Source organism: Chamaea fasciata, unplaced genomic scaffold (assembly GCF_029207755.1).
Source record: "Chamaea fasciata isolate MVZ Bird 193981 ecotype frontalis unplaced genomic scaffold, bChaFas1.0.hap1 SCAF_30, whole genome shotgun sequence".
Classification (NCBI taxonomy): domain Eukaryota; kingdom Metazoa; phylum Chordata; class Aves; order Passeriformes; family Sylviidae; genus Chamaea; species Chamaea fasciata.
Window position 1 is genome coordinate 432,790 of NW_027094115.1, and position 12,838 is coordinate 445,627.

The window sequence follows — 12,838 nt, forward strand, 5'->3', positions numbered from 1 at the left end:
CGAGGCCACCAGCGGTGCCACAGCCCCAGGACGTCCCAGCCTCTCTGCAGCAGCAAAACTCGGAGCTCAGGCCTGCAAAAGGAGAGCTGGGGCGCGCGGCAGAGCCTCGCTGGGAGCAGACACGTCCCTGGGGGATGCTGGAGCACATCCCCAGCTCAGCCCGGCTGTTGTCACCTCCGGCTCCAAGAGGAGGCTCCGTGCCCGGTGGGATCCCACCGGGAGCCCCTCGGGTTCGAGGTGACCCCACACCACAGCCCTCCCTGCGGGGAAGCGCGCTGGGCCGAGCCCAGAGCTCCGGCAAGGCAAAACCTCCCTCCCGTTTTTAGCCCAGATGTGCAGGGAAAAGGGGAAAGGACCTGCAGGGCTGGGGCTGCGGGCCAAGCTCAGCATCCTCCACAGCGCTCCTGGTCCCCGGCTGGTGTGGGACACGTGACAGGCACAGGGACAGTCCCAGACAGGAGCAGGAATCAGCGGAGTCTTCTATCCAGAGGAGGGAATCCCCACGGAGGAGAAACTGAGGGGGGAATCCTCGGGGCCCGCAGCTTCCCCAAGGGACAGCTCTGTGTGACAGGGACAGGAGCCAGGGCAGGGCCGGAGCTGTGCCGGGGCGGGGCCAGGCTGGATTTTGGGAAAGGTTCTTCCCCAGAGGGTGCTGGGCACTGCCCAGGGGACGGGCACGGCCCCGAGGCTGCCGCAGCTCCAGCCGTGTTTGGGTTTGGGGCTGTCTCTGCTGGGGTCAGGGGCTGCTGCATTGATGATCCCTGGGGGTCCCTGCCCACCCAGGAGATTCCAGGATTCTCTGATGATTTCAGGGAGCTGCCCAGTCCGGATCCTTCCCTGCTCTGTCCCTCCATCCCTTCACCATTCCCAAAATCCGCCCTCAACAAAAGTCACCCCCGGAGTGGCCACGGCCACAAACTCAGTCCAAAAGCACAACAAAATAAATTAAAAAAAAAAAAAAATTAAAAAAGGAAGTTTTTATTAAACAGCAACAAACCCAGAAAAACACCTCCCCTTTCCCACCCCCAGGAATTCGGGGGTCCCCAGGAGAGCGTGGCTGCTGCTGGCCAGCCCCACCTTGTCCCCGCGGTGTCCCCGCGGTGTCCCTCAGTGTCCCAGGGCCCCTGCCCGGGCTCAGGATGAGCGTCCTGGAGGTGCCGTGCAGGACAGGAGCCACCCTGGGGTGCCCAGGCTGGCACAGGAGGCCCCAGGGGCGGCCACAGCCTCACCAATCCCCCGGCACAGCGGCTCCGTGGTGTCACTGCGGAGAAGGGGACGGGGTCAGTGCTCTGGGGACGTGGTGGTGCCACCCTGGGCTGCAGAACCTCCCCCTGAGCCCGGTTCATTCCCCAGAGAGAGACCCCAGCACCGACCTTGGTGCTGGCACAGCCCAGGCAGGGAAACCACAGCACCCAAACCAGCACAGCTCCAAAAACCTGCACAGCTCCAGAACCAAAACCAGCACAGCTCCAAAACCAAAACCAGCACAGCTCCAAAACCAAAACCAGCACAGCTCCAAAAACCTGCACAGCTCCAAAAACCAGCACAGCTCCAGAACCTGCACAGCTCCAAAACCAAAACCAGCACAGCTCCAGAACCAAAACCTGCACAGCTCCAAAAACCAAAACCAGCACAGCTCCAAAAACCTGCACAGCTCCAGAACCTGCACAGCTCCAAAAACCAGCACAGCTCCAAAAACCTGCACAGCTCCAAAAACCTGCACAGCTCCAAGACCTGCACAGCTCCAAAACCTGCACAGCTCCAAAACCAAAACCAGCACAGCTCCAAAACCAGCACAGCTCCAAAAACCAAAACCAGCACAGCTCCAAAACCAAAACCAGCACAGCTCCAAAAACCTGCACAGCTCCAAAAACCTGCACAGCTCCAAAAACCTGCACAGCTCCAAAAACCTGCACAGCTCCAAAAACCTGCACAGCTCCAAAACCTGCACAGCTCCAAAACCAAAACCAGCACAGCTCCAGAACCAAAACCTGCACAGCTCCAAAACCAAAACCAGCACAGCTCCAAAAACCAGCACAGCTCCAAAAACCTGCACAGCTCCAAAAACCTGCACAGCTCCAAAACCAGCACAGCTCCAAAACCAAAACCAGCTCAGCTCCATTCCCAGCTCCCCTGGGAAGGGTGTCCCTGCTCCGCTCCCCAGGGTCCAGCACAGCTCCGTGCCCAGGGCCCCCAGTTCCCCTGGGAAGGGTGTCCCTGCTCAGCTCCCCAGGAAGCTCCTCTCTCGCGGCAGTGCCCGAGTTTCTCCCCCCCAGGCCCTCCTTGGGGCAGGATGCTGTGGGGTTCCTGCCCAGCCAGGCCTCTCAGGGCAGCCCCGAGGCTCCTCAAGTGTCCCGGCCAGGCTGCACAGGGCTCGGAGCGCCCCGGGACAGGAGAGGTGTCCCTGCCCGTGGTGGGACTGGATGGGCTTCCACCCAAGCCATCCCAGGCTCCTGTGACCTCCACCAGCTCAGAACTGGCCTGACCGGACAGGCTGTGACTAGAACTTGTGTCCCTGGGAGTGGAGAGGGGGAGACTTCAGGAAGGGAAAGGAATTCCTGCCTCCAGGGGCTGGACTCGGAGCTCTTCTCAAACCATCCTCGGCCAAAACTGAGCCCCAGGCCCAGGCCTCGCTGTGAGAACCCCCAGAGGACGCGGAGGCGAGGCTGTCCCCACACTGCAGGGGACACCCCACGAGGCCCAAGCCCCCCCGGAGCAGTTCCTGGAAAAGACAAAGCGGCGTTCCGGATTCTCACCCCCCAGCCACACGAACTCTCCGGGTTCCCCTCCCCCTGGCACCCAACCCCGGGGAGATTCCTCGCGTGATGCCCACGGGGGAAGGAAAGGGAAGCGCCCACCCCAAAGCACAGCTCAGCCCAGGATTGAAATCCCAGCTTCCTGCAGAAGCAGAGCCCCCGGCCGGAATTCCAGCGGGAATCTCGGCTGTGGCAGGGCCGAAGCCCTCGGGGATGAGTGTGGTGGGCTGCAGGAAGCCCAGGGGTGACGTGACCCTGCCGATGTCAGGGCTGGAATTAGCAACAAAAGCAGCAGCTCCCCCATTTCCTGTCAGCACGGCTTTCAGTTCGCTTTCGGAGCAGCGAGCCCAGCCTCGAACGCCTTGAACGCACAAGGAAGGGGAAGCCAGGATCCGCATCCAGCTCCACCTGGAAAAATGAACCCGTTCCTGGAGCCCCGCGCCCAGTCCCATCCCTTCCCCCGCGTGTTCAGGGCGTTTGAAGGTGACAGGGACACCAAGGGCAGCTCCGGGGGGGATCCAAGAGCACCAAAGCCACCTGTGACAAAGAACTTGAGAGCGACACAAGTGACCGTCCCCAGCGACCTGAGGGTCGCCAGCTCGGGGCTCCGAGCTCCGCCCTAGCTCGGAGCTCAGTGACGGCAAGAAACTCGGCAGAGTCACGGGAGGAAGGATGAGGAGGCTCCCAAATGCCGAGATTTGGCATCCTGGCAACGACGGATGCACCGTCAGCTCCGAGGCAGCACGAGACAAATCAGCCGGGACAGCGGGAGGGGACCCTGCTGTGGGTGGGACTGAAGGACCCCTTCACCCCGGTGCCACAGCATCAGGGACAATCAGACCAGAGCAGACACAACCGGGACGAGGCCCGGGCTCCTGTCAGCCCCTCCTCGGCAGCCAGCACAGTCCGCGGAGCCCAGAGATGGGACAGGACCCCAACAGGCACAGGAACCACCTGACACCCCGGAGAGGATGGGACAGGAGCCCAAACAGGCACAGGAACCACCTGACACCCCGGAGAGGATGGGACAGGTCCCCAAACAGGCACAGGAACCACCTGACACCCCGGAGAGGATGGGACAGGACCCAAACAGGCACAGGAACCACCTGACACCCCGGAGAGGATGGGACAGGTCCCCAAACAGGCACAGGAACCACCTGACACCCCGGAGAGGATGGGACAGGACCCAAACAGGCACAGGAACCACCTGACACCCCGGAGAGGATGGGACAGGACCCAAACAGGCACAGGAACCACCTGACACCCCGGAGAGGATGGGACAGGACCCCAAACAGGCACAGGAACCACCTGACACCCCGGAGAGGATGGGACAGGACCCCAACAGGCACAGGAACCACCTGACACCCCGGAGAGGATGGGACAGGACCCCAAACAGGCACAGGAACCACCTGACACCCCGGAGAGGATGGGACAGGAGCCAAACAGGCACAGGAACCACATCACACCCCGGAGAGGATGGGACAGGACCCAAACAGGCACAGGAACCACCTGACACGCCGGAGAGGATGGGACAGGAGCCAAACAGGCACAGGAACCACCTGACACCCCGAAGAGGATGGGACAGGAGCCCAAACAGGCACAGGAACCACCTGACACCCCGGAGAGGATGGGACAGGAGCCCAACAGGCACAGGAACCACCTGACACCCCGGAGAGGATGGGACAGGACCCAAACAGGCACAGGAACCACCTGACAGCCCGGAGAGGATGGGACAGGAGCCCAGCACAGCTACACCTGGGAGCAGCGCAGGTGAGCAGGAAGTCCTCCCCAAGGCCAGGAACTGCCCTTACCTGAGGGCCCTGTGGCTGCTCGTCCAGCTGGGGCTGCGCTGTCCCCAGCCCCGCCTGGCTCAGGCTGCCCACGCGGCCCGGCTGTCCCCGCAGCGTCACCGTGATGGTGGTCGGCGCCTTCAGGCCTGCAGAGCACACAGAGAACATCCCTGACACTTGTGATAAATGCACATTATCCCTTTGGCTTTCTGCAAATATTCAAGTGAACGCTGCATGTGTCGTGTCAGAAAGTTACGCTGTACGAACATGGTTTGGTTTTTTAGTTTTTAACAACGGGGTGACGAGTATTTTTAGGCTGTAGCATAATAGTGGTGTAAAATGATTTTTAGTAACATCTGAACCAGGTCAAGAAATGGGAAAGAATTAAGAAATTCCTGACATCATCCTAGCTGGATAAAGACAATAGCAAGGACACCAAAGACTCCAAGAGGAAGAATTTACTGCCTCTGTTATCAAGGGATTTGTGACTTTGTGGCGCCACAAGAAGATTTATTCGCACGAAAGAATGGTGGGGGAGAAAAATGGCAACGAAGCAGCAACACCTGAAGTCAAAAGGGATGTTTAAACCCAGTATGAAATTCGTGAACATGGTTTTTAAAGGAAAGATCCTTTGTTAGCAAGCTGTGCCTGGAGCGGAAAAGCCAGGCGCCCGGAGGCCGGTAACTTTTGCTTTACGTCTCTCACCGCCTTCTTTTCACTATTAAAGTTTTAAAATTTTGACAGAAGCGAACCGTGCTTTTCACGGACGCCGGGGACGGTGCAGGCCCCGCTCTCCAAAGGCCCTGGGAGGGAACGCTGGGGAAGCGGCCGCCCGCCCGGAGCAGCGGGAGCTCCGGGAAGGCTCCAGGCACGTCGCTGAGCTCACCTGCGGCCTGGTTGGAGATGTGGGCCAGCCCCGGGAGGCTGCTGGCCAGCTTGGCCAGGCCCCCGTTGGTCAGCAGCTGGTGGATGGCCGTGGGCTTGGCGGCGGCTGAGGCGCCCAGGGCCAGCGAGGCGGGCACGGGGATGGTGCGGACGATCCCGCCCGCGTCCGCGGCGATGGCGGCCAGGCTCTGCAGGGACACACGCGCGCAGACAGACAGACAGACAGACAGACAGCGGCCCTGAGCTCCTGCACGGGCAGGGGAGCCTGGCACGGCCACTCCCCGCCGCAGCAGAGCCTTGTGAGTCGACACACTTCTCCCCGGCCACGGCTGAGTCTCCTCGGTGGATTTGCCCCCTGCACATCTCACTTCAGCCCCAAACTCTGAGCGGGGCTGTTATAAATGTCTGTTATCAAGTTGGCTTTTGGCAAATACTAAGATGGATAGTGTACGTATCGTAACTCTGCTGTAAAAACATCGTTTTTATTTCCACTATTAGCAAAACTTAAACATAGCAGTAAGACAGCTGAGGTGCAGTCATGCTTGTTAATTGAACGGCCTGTTTAGTTAGAGCGACATCCAGGGAGCACACGATAAAAACCCTGCTGCTGACATGCCCACTGTCAACACCTGTCTGTGGAAGATAAACACCAAAGCCCAAACGAAAAGTAACAATAAATACTATAAAATATTATAATAAAATAAAATACACAGCCAAGAATAAAATAAATTAAAAAAAAAAAAAAAAACACAGCCAAGAAAACAGCCGTGCTCTAAAAAAGTGAACGCAGGGGCCATGCCCAACGGTTCCTCAAAAACAAAAATTAGTTCGTAAAAAAAAAAAGGTTTGAATAGACATGATAATTTATGAATAGGCAACGAACGGATGCAATAAAAGAAGTGTTTAAGGAATGCCTCTGAAATAGCAAGCTGTACTCTTGGCTGAATGCCAATCACCCAGCTGTCAATCCTCTCCTTAATTTTCTGTCTCCTAATTAACTTCTTGTTTTATTAAACCTATATTTTTTTTTTAATTTGCCAAAAAAAAAAAAAATAAACCTTGTTTTTCACAGGGGCAAAGTGACCTCCCTGGGGGCACCTCACACTGAAGGGCTGCCTGGGAGGCCCCAGGATGTCACAGGGAACCAGCCCCGGTCCCTCTCCATCTCTTCTCCAGCTCGGCACTTTGGGGGTGGCTGTGATGCCTTCAGTCTGAGCTGTGATGTGTTTCAGGTTCTGTGCTGCCCAGGGGTGCAGCTCTGAGCTCACAGTCAGTGTCACTCAGCTCTGCACACAGCAGGGACACAAAACAAATCCTTCTCCTGCTGCACACCAAGGACGACGTTCGGGCCCAAAAGCACAAACAAGGGTGGGCTGGAGGGAGGAACAAGGAGGATGGGACCTCACAGCCTGGAGCTGGAACTGGACAATTCAACCCCAATGTGCAAATGGACCAAAACTTACCAAAGTGTGAGACCTCGGGACCAGCTGGCCATTTTGGGACCATTCTGGGACCATTTCGTGACCATTCTGGGTCCGTTTTGGGACCATTCTGGGACCATTTTGTGACCATTATGTGACCATTTTGGGGACATTTTGTGACCATTTTGTGACCATTTTGTGACCATTTTGGGTCAATTTTGTGACCATTTTGGGGACATTTTGTGACCATTTTGGGGACATTTTGTGACCATTTTGGGTCCATTTTGGGACCATTTTGTGACCATTCTGGGACCATTTTGGGTCCATTTTATGACCATTTTGTGACCATTTTGGGACCATTTTATGACCATTCTGTGACCATTCTGGGACCATTCTGTGACCATTTCGTGACCATTTTGGGGACATTTTGGGTCCATTTTATGACCATTTTGTGACCATTTTGGGTCCATTTTATGACCATTTCGTGACCATTTTGGGTCCATTTTATGACCATTTTGGGTCCATTTTGTGACCATTTTGGGTCCATTTTGGGTCCATTTTATGACCATTTTGGGTCCATTTTGTGACCATTTTGGGTCCATTTTGGGACCATTTTGTGACCATTTTGGGTCCATTTTGTGACCATTTTGGGACCATTCTCAGCCCACCCTGGGTGTAGCCCTGCCCAAGCCCTGCCCTGCCCAAGGTGTCCCCTAAAATAAACACCCACTTTATTCTCCAGCTCTGTCCAGTCTCTTCCCAAGGCATCAGCCGCACGGAAACAGCTTCTCCCCGCCCCTTTCCCAGGCCCCGGGAGCGCGGAGAGCCCACCCCTCCCCTCCTCTGCTCCAGAGGGCCTGTCCAGGTTCCCTCCCCAAAGCCCCTGTCCCCCCAGGTGCCCCGTGGGGTCCCCAGAGGCTGCTCACCTGCCCAGGTGAGGCGGCCGCAGCCGCGCCGGCAGGGAGGCCGGAGGCCTTGGTGCCCATGTCCTGCAGGCTGAAGCTGAGCCCCTGGAGCAGGCTGCTGGCAGAGGCTGCTCCTGAGAACACAGGCAGGAACAAACTCAGGCTGCGAGGATCCACCAGCACCAAATCCTGGGGCTGCAGAGCTCTGTTCTTCAAATGAGCAGCACCCTGGGGTCGTTGGGGATCTCCCCACAGTTTTATGGGATCATGGAACGTCCTGGGTGGAAGGGGACCCACCGGGATCATCCAACCCAGCCCCTGGCCCTGCACACACCCCCAGTTCCCACCCTGGAGCGCTGTCCGAAGGCTCCCGGAGCTGCGGCAGCCTCGGGGCCGTGCCCGTCCCCTGGGCAGTGCCCAGCACCCTCTGGGGGAAGAACCTTCCCCCAAACCCAGCCCACTCCCCCCGGCACAGCTCCATTTCCCTGCTGCAGCCACAGAGGGTGAGTGCGGACGGCCGGAGCTTTCGGCGTCTTGCGACCTCGCCCCACACAAAAGCCCCAACCGCCAGGTCCCCCCAGGCCCCGGCTCCGGCAGGCCGGGGAAGGCGAGCAGAGGCTCCCCCAGGGCTGTGAGCCCGGCTGACGCGTCCCCCGGAGGGCAGGGCGGGTACCTGGCAGGGCAGGGCCCGGCTGGGCGGGCAGGCCGTGGCCGCCGCCGGCCGCCAGCCGGCTCTGCAGGGCGTGGAAGGCGCTGGGGGCAGAGCTGCTGGGGACGCCGGGCTGAGCCGGGCTCAGCGAGGCCTCAGCGCCTGAGCTCAGCCTAGAAGGGAAGGGAGAGAGGCCAGTGAGGGCTGGCGCTGCTCGGGGCAGGCAGGGATAGCTCTGGCAGGGAGCTGGCGCTGCCCCGAGCGGCCTGGGCTGCGGGAGGACGGAGCTGAGCTGCGCGACCACACCGAGGCGATGGCAAGGTTGGGGAAGGCTGGAAAGAGCCTTAAAGGTCATCAGTTCCAAGAGAAGTTTCTCTGTGTCCAGACCACGTAGAAATCCAAGGATTTCCAAACTGGGAGAGAGCTTGGTGCCTGTGTACACCTCCCGGGGTCGCCCTGCGTAATAAAACCCCACTTCTAAATAAAAACCAGCTCTTCTCCCTCTCCTATCCCAGATCACAGAGTCCTGGGATGGTTTGGGTTGGAAAGGGCCCCAAAGCCCATCCAGTGCCATCAGCAGGGACATCTCCCGCTGTCCCAGGGCACCCCAACGCTTGCAGGGAGACAGGGGCAGCCATGGCTGCTCTGGGAGCGGCATCAGTCAGAGCCCAGCACCCCAAAGCTTGAGTTAGGAAGGAAAAAAAGGTGTCAGCATGAGATTTACTCCCCCAACCGGAATCCCTGTGCACAGTTCAGGCCCTTCACCAGCTGCTTTGAGGCTCCTTTCCCCTGCCCTCGCAATAAGAACGTCATTTTTACTGCAAAGATGCCAGAAGGAAACGAAGGGAAGGATCAAACACGGAATTTCTACCAAAGCCACCGCAAAGACAGAGGGGAACAAACCTGACTTTTGGAAAACAGACCGGACACAAGCACGGCCACACCACCTCCACTCCCGACCCTCCCAGGCTGCATTCCCAGCTGGCATGGAGTTTTCAGGAGCTCCAGAGTCTCCCCCAAACCGGCAAATTCCAGTGGGGAGCAAAACACCGGAAAGCTCCAGACGCAGGGATCACCCCGTCAGAAACACCTCCCCAAATTCCCGATTCCCACTCACTTGGGGGTGGAGAGCAGCCCCGAGAACTCCTTGGTGCTGGACTGGCCGAGGGGCAGCGGCTTCCCGGAGACAACTGTAAAACAAAACAGAGAATCCTCAGTTCCTCTCCCCCACAAATCCTCCGGGATTCCGCAGGGATCCCCCTCTCTGCAGGTACCCACAGGGGCTCCTCCAGCTCCCGGAGCATCTTCTCCAGGAATCCCAGCCCGAGGCACCGCGCTGGAGACCGGGAGGAGCAAAATCCAGTTAAAACACTCGTGGAATTACAGCAGCCAGGACGGAAAGAAAAAAAAATCCCAAAATCCTTCTGTAAGGAATCTCAGACCCTTGCCACCAAATGCAAATGTCTCTCCTAAAGGTTCTCTCTACTAATCCCCTCCTGTTCCATCCCTGCCTCCATGAATTGCTGGGATCTGGGTGATTTTGTAAGGATTCTTAGTTAAAGACACTTTACAAAATACACAGGGATGCAACAAGTCACGGAATTTGTTTATTGCAGCACTGAGGGATACAACTGCATTCCTTCCTCGTGCATTCCTCCTGCTCACACCCGGCAAAGAAAGAGGCAATTCTCGTTTGGGTTCATGTTTACTTCTGCAATTCATTTCCTTTCTGCGAAAAGAAGTAAAGTTTGGAAAATTAAAAAATTTAAAAAAAAAATTAAAAAAAAAAAAGAAAAACAAAAAGAGAAAAGAATCCAGACACCAGAGGTTTTCAAAGCTGCCAGAAGATCAAGTGAAACCTTCCGGAAGGATGTGGATTTGCGTTTTGTCACAGCTCAGAGCTGCTGAACTGGCAGAGGTGCTAGGAAAGGAGCAGAGTTATTTCCCAGCTTTGAAAACCTCGGATTTCCGAGCAGAACGGCGCCGCTGACCTCTGATTCCATAAATTCCACAAGCAGGGAAGCTCTGTGGAGCTGGGGCTCTGGAAGGTGCTGAGTCCCGAGGGACACAGGGGACAGCAGCCAGAGCTTCGGGGCATGAAGATGGAGCCCATCAGCTCGTCCTGGGCATTTTCCGGGACGCAGAGGCAGGATGGGAGCTGGGATTTGCTCGGCTGTGAACCCCACGTGTGTTGTGCCAGGCTCCAGGGGGATCAGCAGAGAGGGCAGCTCCACTGGGTGGGCGATCTGGAGCCCACAAAACCCTTCCAGAGGGAGGAACTTCGCCAAGACCCCTCAAGCAGCAGCGGGTTCCCGACAGGAGGAACGCGGAGCAATGGGTCCAGCAGGACCAGCAGCATCAGCACCCTGCTCCCAGCATCAGCACCCTGCTCCGAGCATCAGCACCCTGCTCCGAGCATCAGCACCCTGCTTCCAGCAGCAGCACCCTGCTCCCAGCAGCAGCACCCTGCTCCCAGCAGCAGCACCCTGCTCCCAGCATCAGCACCCTGCTCCCAGCAGCAGCACCCTGCTCCCAGCAGCAGCACCCTGCTCCCAGCATCAGCACCCTGCTTCCAGCAGCAGCACCCTGCTCCCAGCATCAGCACCCTGCTCCCAGCATCAGCACCCTGCTTCCAGCAGCAGCACCCTGCTCCCAGCAGCAGCACCCTGCTCCCAGCAGCAGCACCCTGCTCCCAGCAGCAGCACCCTGCTCCCAATAGGATCAACATCCATCCTGCTCCCAGCAGCACCAGCATCCTGCTCCCAGTAGGACCAACAACCACCCTGCCCCCAGTAGCACCAGCACCCTGCTCCCAGCAGCACGGACACCCTGCTCCCAGCACCCTGCTCCCAGCAGCACGGGCACCCTGCTCCCAGCACCCTGCTCCCAGCACCCTGCTCCCAGCACCCTGCTCTCAGCAGCACGGACACCCTGCTCCCAGCACCCTGCTCCCAGCACCCTGCTCCCAGCACCCTGCTCTCAGCAGCACCAGCACCCTGCTCTCAGCACCCTGCTCTCAGCACCCTGCTCCCAGCACCCTGCTCCCAGCAGCACGGACACCCTGCACCCAGCACCCTGCTCCCAGCAGCAGCTCCAGGCCTCGAGGGAGGTGCAGGATCCCCCTCCCAGCTCCCGGCTGTTTTGCAGGAGCGTGGAATTCCAAGCGCGGTGGAAAACAGGCTCCTGCCAAGCCCCCTCTCACAGCTGGAGTCTCCACCTCCTCCCTGCAGCTGAACCCTCCACAAACCAGGGAATCGGGGATCACAAACCACCGCGGCTCCCTCCCCGCCCCGGGCCCTGCCGGTGCCACAGGCAGCTGCAGCCACAACTCACTTTCTGCCTGCGTGCCGAGGGCTGCTCCGGGGCCCTCTCCGTGGGAGACAATGGTCACCTTGATTTTGGCTCGCTTGGAGGCTTTGGTGCATGGGGTCGGGCTGGGGCTCTGCTGCCTCTTCAGCTGCACTCGCACATCATCTCTGTCAGCCCCTTCCGAGTGCTCTGAGGACACTGGAACTGGGGGACACAGAAGGAGCTGTCTGAGCGCCCAGGGCGTGCCGGGAAGGGAACGTGCCCGTGCACAGCTGCCTCCGTGCCAGCCTGCCCAGCTGCCGCGCACGGGAGCCCCGCTGAGCCCTGCCTGTCCTGCACCGACACCCCACGGCCGCCTCAGCTGCTCCCAGGACACCGCGCACGCCTCGAGGCCATTCCTCGGGTGGTCTGGGAGCAGAGGTGGACTCCTCGCTGCAGCCTTCCTTCAGGGAGTTGTAGAGAGTGAGGAAGACCTCCCTGAGCCTCCTTTTCTCTGGGCTGAACACCCCCAGCTCCCTCAGCTGCTCCTCCTCACACCTGTGCTCCAGACCCTTCCCCAGCTGCGTTTCCCCTCTCTGAACACACTCCAGTCCCTCCACGTCCTTCCGGGCAGTGGCACGGCTGCCACAACTCCACAGGGACGTTTTCATCCCCAAATCCTGGCATCAGGCCCCTGCAGCAGCCCCGAGGGCCAGGTGAGGGGACAAGGCCTGCAGGCACAGAGGATCAGAGCTGAGGCCAGCTGCTGCCCCAGCAGAGCCCGAGGATGCCCCAGCAGCCCTCCAGGAGCCGGGCAGGGGCTCGGAGGCACCCAGCGAAGCAGAGGAGGTGCTGCAGCAAAGCCAAGCCCCCAAAGCCCACACTGCAAGGGACAGGGCAGAGACCCCACAGGCCGGCAGCTCCCCTCCACAGCAGCGTTCCCCTGCTCTGTCACACCCTGCACGAATCACAAGCTCCCCAAGGCCAGGGCCAGCCCACAAAGCACAGAGGACCCACCAGCACAGCCCAGGGTCGCGAGCTGCCACATCCTGCCCAAACACATCTGCCACCCCCCGGGCACAATGCCCCAGCCTGGGATGCTGAGAATTCCCTCCCTCCAGAGTGCCCTGGGCATCCCGGCCAC

At 59.0% G+C, this 12,838-nt stretch overlaps 1 protein-coding gene across 4 annotated transcripts in view; it reads right to left on the reverse strand.

Annotated features, from left to right (window-relative positions):
* Positions 1 to 1,176: 1,176 nt before the first annotated feature.
* The window catches only part of KANSL3 (KAT8 regulatory NSL complex subunit 3), a 28,140-nt gene continuing 16,478 nt past the window's right edge, over positions 1,177 to 12,838 (reverse strand). For 3 of the 4 annotated variants that reach the window (XM_066206294.1, XM_066206293.1, XM_066206296.1), the window contains 7 exons: positions 11,740 to 11,919; positions 9,524 to 9,596; positions 8,431 to 8,579; positions 7,779 to 7,891; positions 5,433 to 5,619; positions 4,568 to 4,692; positions 1,177 to 1,261 (listed from right to left, as the gene is read on the reverse strand). In XM_066206294.1, coding sequence (XP_066062391.1) covers positions 1,259 to 1,261; positions 4,568 to 4,692; positions 5,433 to 5,619; positions 7,779 to 7,891; positions 8,431 to 8,579; positions 9,524 to 9,596; positions 11,740 to 11,919 — 830 coding nt within the window. In that variant the 3' untranslated portion in view covers positions 1,177 to 1,258. The remainder of the gene's footprint in view (positions 1,262 to 4,567; positions 4,693 to 5,432; positions 5,620 to 7,778; positions 7,892 to 8,430; positions 8,580 to 9,523; positions 9,597 to 11,739; positions 11,920 to 12,838) is intronic. The other variant, XM_066206295.1, reaches the window with a different exon arrangement.